The 7,855-nt window shown below is 33.9% G+C and overlaps 1 protein-coding gene across 1 annotated transcript in view; it reads right to left on the bottom strand.

Moving 5' to 3' along the window:
* CERKL (ceramide kinase like) overlaps positions 1–7,855 on the bottom strand; it is a 100,698-nt gene that overhangs the window by 53,152 nt on the left and 39,691 nt on the right. The window contains exon 2 of the mRNA XM_011356607.2: positions 4,777–5,019. Within this exon, the coding sequence (XP_011354909.1) occupies positions 4,777–5,019 (243 nt within the window). The remainder of the gene's footprint in view (positions 1–4,776; positions 5,020–7,855) is intronic.

The raw sequence follows: 7,855 nt of genomic DNA, 5'->3' as shown, positions 1-7,855 counted from the left end.
CTAAGAAAAATTCTGCCTGGTTTATGATAATTGATGATATAGTTTGGATAAAATAAACCAAAAATATATTTCACCATGATTTTCTTATACACGACTATAATTATTAAACAAAATTAATATTCTAAAAAGCCTTGGTTTTTTGCTATTAAGGAAAACATCCAATGAAGACCAATTTTATTATCATATGGGAACTAGATTTGACATCTAGTAGGAAACTAGGAAAAATTACTCTTCTTAGGAATAAAAACAAGTATTTAAATAATTTTTCCATTTTATTTTTCATAGCTGAAAACTGAGTAAGGCTGTTGAGTGAGAAGGGCATGCTACAGTATTAGGACAAAATGTATTAAATCAATATGACTCATTTATATTGGCCTATTTATGAAATTAGCATAAATGAATCGAAATAATCACGCTAAGCAAAATAAGAAAAAGTTGAGAAACATATGATTTCACTCAGAAGTGGGATATAAAACTGAAAGCAACAAATAAACAAAAACTCATCGACACAGACAACAGTTAAGTGGTTACCAGAGGGAGTGGGGGGTAGATAAGGTAATAGGGGTCAAATATATGGTGACGGAAAGAGATTTGACTTCGGGGAGGTGAAAACACAATGCAATATACAGATGATGTACTATTGAATTGTACACCTGAAATCTATATAATTTTAACCAATGTCACCCCAATAAATTTAATTTTAAAAAATGAAACAGAAAATTATCAGAAATAACCAAATATGTTCAAAAAATACCTTTCTTAATTGTCTCTGGTTAACCATTAAATATTAAAAATAAATTAACGAAACCTAAATATAACAAAATTCAATGGTCCTGTAAGGTTTCTTTTGTTCGACCATTTCTGTTATTTTTAGTTCTATTACTTTCTCTGCCAATTTAAATATATCAGTATTCCCCCAAGATTCTGTATTTAGTTCTTTGAAAGCTTTAATCTATTCCCATCACATCAACTCTTCTTCTTCACCTTTTCATGTATTCCTCTCAAAATGCCAGCCTGCCAAACGTCTCCAACAGAATACTGCAATATACCTCAAATATGAATATGCTTTAAAGTATAGATTATAGTGTCTAGAAGAAACGTTGGTTCAGAATTCAGAGGAGCTTGCAATTCATCATTTCCAGAAAACCCAAATATGCAGAGACTAAATCACACTCTAATTGAATAAAGATTAATATATCTAGTGTACACAGATGCTTTATTTAAAGATTGAGCATGTTTATCTTTGTATCACAAGCATAAAAAGGCAAAAAAAGACTGTTAAATGGCTTTCACCACAAAGACTACGTATTAGACTTATTAATGACTACATATCAGCCTTAATCAAATATGTTTTTTAAAGATCTGAATTTCTGAATTAATGATCAATGCTTATGATCTTTATTGTTTCATATTTTCATTGTAACCCTTAACACCTTTACAAGTTTTTTTATCTGTCTCCCAGGGCAAAAGTGTTTTATAAGGATTAAATCTCATTAATTTTTGTAGTCCCAGCACTTAATATAGTGCCTAATACAAAATGTATGTTGGATGAATTAATCTATATTGCCTATTAGTGAATAAAATTACAGTAACTTTTCTATTAGTAAGACTTGTAAAAATGCTGTGCTCAACTGTGTTAAAAAAATTAGAATGTAAAAGGACTTAATTTATTTTCAAAAAAATAGAAACAGTTCTAAGACTCCATTTTAATATTTATATACCCACCAAAATCTGGTCACTCTGTCAATCGGTCTTAGAATTTATTTGAGTTGCCTTCTTCTCCTAGTGCTGCTAGTTTGTTCTTACCTCAAAAATTCATCACAACTTATTCATTATTCTAGTTTGAAATATAAATGTGCATATTTGAAGAAAACTTTTAATATCTAAATATACTAAAATTATAATTGTTAGACTAATTAGACTAACAGACCAACTAGTTGAAGCTTTTATTGTCTTCTTCATGTTTAAGAGACAGAAAAAAGGGGGAAAATACATAAAAGGCTGGCAGGAAAAAAACTCCATTTGCTAATTAAAGAAAACATTTGAATAAATCAATGCAAAAAAAATTTTTTAGTCTTCTGGTCCTGCCACGGCACCAGTTAAAATCAAGGTCTTTGGACTTAAAATATTGATGTTTAATAATCAACTGTAAGTCATTTTTATTTTTGTGATGTAAACTTCTAAATTCCCCAACCCTGCCTCAAACTTAAGTCTGCTTTGAACACAAATTCCTTGGGTGAGTACTTAAAAAAAAAATTGGAAACCAATGAACCATCGCCATCTGCCAAACCTGCTGCAGTGTGGCACAGAGCAGGGACAATGGATGTGATGCAGGAAGTTACTTCACAAATAAACATAATTTCATGGAAATCAGAGCCAGAGAGAACCAGGAAGTAGGAAGCAATCACCCTCATCCCAGAAAGATTAGGAAAGACACATGGAATGAGGCTTTAGTCAATTGTATTTGACTCTCAGATGATAGACACTTTCATGAATATCTGGATTACATGGATTTGAAAGTGAAACATCAAGAAAAATCTAAGATTGTAACCTTAAAAAGAAGGTGTAGGTATAACATTTGGTAAAGAGCTTTGGAGCCTTGACCATTCCTTTTCGTATGATGAAGCTGACCCTGATCTGTCATTTTGAGGCGTGGGAGGTGGAGGAGTTGGCTCCTCGAGAAGGATCTGCTGAATCCACTTGGGGGCAGAGATAGGGCAGTCATTCATTCAGCCTATCTTGGTTACGTTCCTTTATTTTTATTAGATGATTTCAGCCCTGTTTTGTTTGTATTGGTTGATTTCAAAAGTCAATCTATTGCTTTTAATCAGCAAACTCTATACTCCAGAATCATGCCAGAGAATTTGACCTCATATATTTTACTTGTCTCCAACTCATCAAAATCGAAGGTACAAAAAGCAACATTCCCAAAAGATGAAGGCCTAAAAGATATGTAGTTTATTCATCTCTATAATTTGTCTAGATTTTACCCCTAGACCAGGCCAAACCATCATTCATCAAGCTGAAAAAATATTTGAAAGTGTTTTGGTTTGTATTTATTTTTTTGGACAAGTCCCTCTACTCCTATAAAATTGCTTTTACTAAATTGAGCTTCGTCATGATGTCCTCTGCTTACTCACAATTGGGTTTATGGGTAAGATATATTGAGGAAGTTGCCTCTCACATCACTCAGCTAGCCTCTCATAAGTCCCATGGGAAAAGTTCCTCAGATCTTCGGTGCAAGGAAGAGTTTTGCCTCTCCTATCAAATGACATGTTCTTATTTTATAGGCCATGCAAGTCTCATGAGTACCTGCCCATATAATTGAAATTTAATTCAATTGAACTAATATTTTATTTTTATTTTAGCTCTAAAAAAAAATCTCTTCTGACATGAATTTAAAATAACGCTATAAAAGACCCACTATTAGAGTAGAATGCTTTTAGTTAAATATATATACACGTGTGTGTGTGTGTGCTCTATTTTCGGAGAGATTAATTAAACTATGGCCTCTGTGGTTTCTTGTCTTCTTGAAAGAATCAGGTCTCCTTGAAGGTCCCAAAAGGGCTAACAAGAATGCATGGGGGCCACTTAACAACAGGGCCACCTAATTTTACTCTGTTATATCAGTTTATCTTCTATGAGTGTCACCTTATCAGTTGACTGCCCTTACGCAACTGGGGTCGTCAGATTTCTTGACTAATGATGCCTGGGTTAAAACTTTCTAACATCATCATGGGCCTGCTCTTTGTCTGGTGCCCATCTCTGTCCTCTGTCACCTTACTCCAAACTGCACCATACACCACACCAGGTGCTTCTACCCTGATCAACCTGGAAAACATAAAGAAATGAACTAAAAAGAAAGCAAGCAAGATTTAAAATCTATGAAAAAAAATCAATCCTAAAACTCGGTTTAACATGATACTGTCTAAGAAGCCAAATTGCACTGTATTTGTATTCATGCATTTTATTTAGTATGTAATATATAAATGACACAAAATTTCAGATATACTGAAGTCATTAGGAGATAATATTCTAGTAAATATGTTCTCTTTTCTCTGGATATCTACCTTTAGAAAAATCTATCCTGAAATAAACAACTTAAATATTATATTCAAAAAGTGTTATTCTCAAGTCAGTCAGTATTTACATGCACTTGCCATCAATGTATAGGTATAAGGAAAATAAATTTTAATATAAGCCCAAGAGACATATACATTCTTAAAAACAACTCTCAAGTGAACTAAATTAAGAATTGTGTTATTTCAGATTATCAAAGTTTCTTCGTAGGAGTGGTCATTTGGAGTTACTTCCTAACTCATTCCATGTAGCCAACACTATCCTGATATTATAAAAATATTATGAAAATTATGAAAAAATTATGAAAAAACAAAAAACTACAGACCAATATTTCTTATAAATATTGATTTAAAAATCCTCAACGAAATACCTACAAATGCAATTCGACAACAAAAGAATTACACATCATAATCAAATGAGATTTACTCCTATAACGCAAGGATGGTTCGACATATGAACATCAATGTAATACACCACATTAATGAAATGAAGGAAAAAAATATGATCATATCAATGAAGAAAAGGCATGTGATAAAACTCATTACCCTTTTCTGAATAAAACACTTCAACTAGGATTAGAAGGAAACTACCTCAAAATAAGGAAGAATTGTTGTGCTCATACGTACATCATGTTTAGATTAATAACCCTTATCAAGGAAATTAGACCCATTAAAAATTCCCATGAAGTGTTCTTACCTTCTAAAGTTTTCTTGAACTGTATAAACCATACATTGCAGTAGTCTTCACTAAAGTTAATAAGATCAAGTGTAGAATCCTTTAATTTATTTTGTTCTTTTTTTAAACAAATGAAGAGTGTGATACCCAAGAAAGTACCATTTCTTTGCTGTTTAGCAAAATAACGCCGTTTCAGCTTGACAGAGAATATGTCCTTGAGTTCAATAAATTCTTCTTTACATAGCAAGTCATACTTGGAATCACCTGAAAAGAAATTAAGTTTTCCAATCAAAACCAGTGGTCCATCTTATATGTATAAATAATAAATAGTAAAAATCCGGAAGATATTTCTCATTTGTAATTTTACTGATTGTTATTTATGTCAATCCCTATATAAAATGGGGAGGGAAGAAAAAAAATGGGTCTATTTTCCCCAAAAGGAAAAATAGAAAAATGGAAGAAGTCCTATCACACAAGTCCTAGGACATTTAGAACCTGAGGATATTCAATGTCTGAACAATACCAAGAACACAAAGCAACATTTCAGTAATAATCATTTAGTATCATATAAGAGTACTAACAAGGACAGAATAAAGTAATGGAAAGAACAGAATTCACTAACAGAACTGAGTTTATGACAGGTTGTTGAAGGCACCATTTAAAGTAAAGAAAATATACATTCCAGGTAAAATAACACATGTGCAAAAAGGAAGCAGAGTAAGATTACTGTGAGTATAAAACATTATGAATTCCTGCTAATCTAAAAAGACCCACTTGAATGTGTCCACAATGATTTTATTTTATAGTGGCATGAAATTTTACTGTTTAACCACAGACCAGAAAATAATTGTAGTAAAGGGCCATTTTAAGTGACTGCAAAGTAGGAGTTATCTCATACTTTTTCAAAAGTACTTCTAAAACTTCTAGTTTGGCTAACATGGAATCACAGGGACTGGTTTTACTTCCATCTGAAACAACTCAAAAAACACATAAGATATATGAAACTTCAGTTTTCAGACGTTAGTCATGAGGTGGCACAGGACAGTGATTGCTGAGAAAGGGGCAATGAAGGAGCCAGATGATTGCCTCGCCAACTGCCCGGAGAGGATTCCAGGCCTCAGTGCAGGTAGGGGAACCCTGTGGGGCTTGGCGGTATCCCTGAGTTGAGGAGGAGTTAGGACTCCAGGCAATCTAAGATGAATAGAGTTTACTAGGCAAATTACTAAAGAGAGAGCTGCACAGAGAGAGAACTTTGCAGATCTGTAAAGGCATCCCCTGAATCTTCAGCTGAGTATGAATCAGCAGATGTGTGAGGCCAGGGAAGGGACTGAAGAAAATGAGGCTCAGAGACGCCACCAGCCAAAGTTCAAAACTACTGAAATTCATGGGACATTAGAGAGAGTACTTAAAAAAGTATTATCTCATTAGTGAGCTGACCAAAGGCTGTTCTGAATCCACCTAACAGTTTAAAAATGAGCCTCAAAAAGATTGAACTGTTTCCAAGTAACTATAATATAGAACAAAGCTCAAGAATATTTATAGAAATACTAAAATATTCAGTAAGTCTATATGGTAAATATCTCTCAATCAAAAACCACTATGCATATAAAGAAGCAGAAAAATATGACACATAATAGGAAAAGAATTAATCAGTAAAAACCAAAACAGAACCGACACCACTGCTAAAATAGCCCCAGAAAGCAGAGGCTCTATCTCAGTATCCTTAGCCCTTAACCAGGCTCAAAGGTCTTCTCAGACTGGAGCAAGGGCTTTCAGGGACTTTAAGAAGTTCCTTCTCTGCATTCTCAGGAAGATTTTTTGGCCTCTCCCAACCATTCTGCAAACTATAGCCCATTTGCTCACAAGCACATGTACCACTTAAAAAGAAACAAAATCTTTTCTCAATGCTTATAGTGGTAGAATAAGGTGAACCCAATGTCAATTTTTCAGGCCTGTCATTTCCTCAGAAGGCTCAGGCTTCATGTCTGCCTATAGTCCACACTTACTGCCGCCCAGTGATCTATCTAAAAATCAATGATCTCCAAATATCAATTCAACAGGAAACATTTGTTTTAGAAAACGAATCAACACTATTACTATAATCATCACTTAAACTAATCAATAAAGTGGAAGTACCATATCAGTGTAAGCCAAAATGTTCCACATGCCTTAATGAACTGAGTGATTCACCTCATCCCTTTTATGTAAATACTAACAGATTAACCTATATTGGTCAGATTTACTTTCTCTAGCATAATGGTTCTCAAACTCTTTGGCCTCAGAATCTGCTTACATTCTTAAAGATGGAGGGCCCCAAATAAAATGACTTTTATTTATGTAGGTTATATCTATCGATATTTACTGTATTAGATGTTAAAAATCAATACTTTTAAAACACAAGAATACAAAGCACACACTCCATTAGCCATGAAGGCTATGATGTCACCACAGATCTCATAGCCTCTGGAAAGCTCCACTGTATCCTTGGGAGACGATGAGAGTGAAAATAACAAATAAGATCTTAGTAGTATTATGAAAACAGCTTTGATCACACTGACACCCTGAAAGGACCCTAGACCACACTTTGAGAATGCTTCTTTAGCATATTTTTAATTGTCTGTTCCCTTTGATCATAATAACGACATTATGACTTAACAGACTCGACTTTTCAATTAACTAAAATTCCTGTTTCCATTTTGATATTCCAAATTGTCACACACTGAGCAGTGAGAGTTCCTCCAAACTGCCTACTTTGTTACGACCTTCAGATAGCTTTGAAAATAATCTTTCTTTTAACAGCAAAGTGTTTCAAGCTCATCTGGATTCCTCAAGCAGTTCTAGTTCCTTTTAGGGAAGAATATATTAGAAACTAAAAGCTGGACAGTATGATTTGTATACAAGGGAAATCAAGCCCTTTCACAGTAAATTATCAGTAATGTATTTGTAACCAGTGAGCTTATTATAAGTTATTTGTACTTGCTGAGCAGATAGGCATATGGCCAGGGTCTCTAGAATACTTGAGAGGGACCAGGGAGATCTTACATCCTTCCTCTACCTGCAAGAATGAAACGCAGCAGGCCTGTCAAAGGTCCTGACAAAT

This window comes from Pteropus vampyrus, unplaced genomic scaffold, assembly GCF_000151845.1.
Source record: "Pteropus vampyrus isolate Shadow unplaced genomic scaffold, Pvam_2.0 Scaffold2, whole genome shotgun sequence".
NCBI classification, from domain to species: Eukaryota; Metazoa; Chordata; class Mammalia; order Chiroptera; family Pteropodidae; genus Pteropus; species Pteropus vampyrus.
The sequence above is the reverse complement of the archived record's forward strand: the minus strand, read 5'-3'. Positions and strand labels throughout refer to the sequence as shown.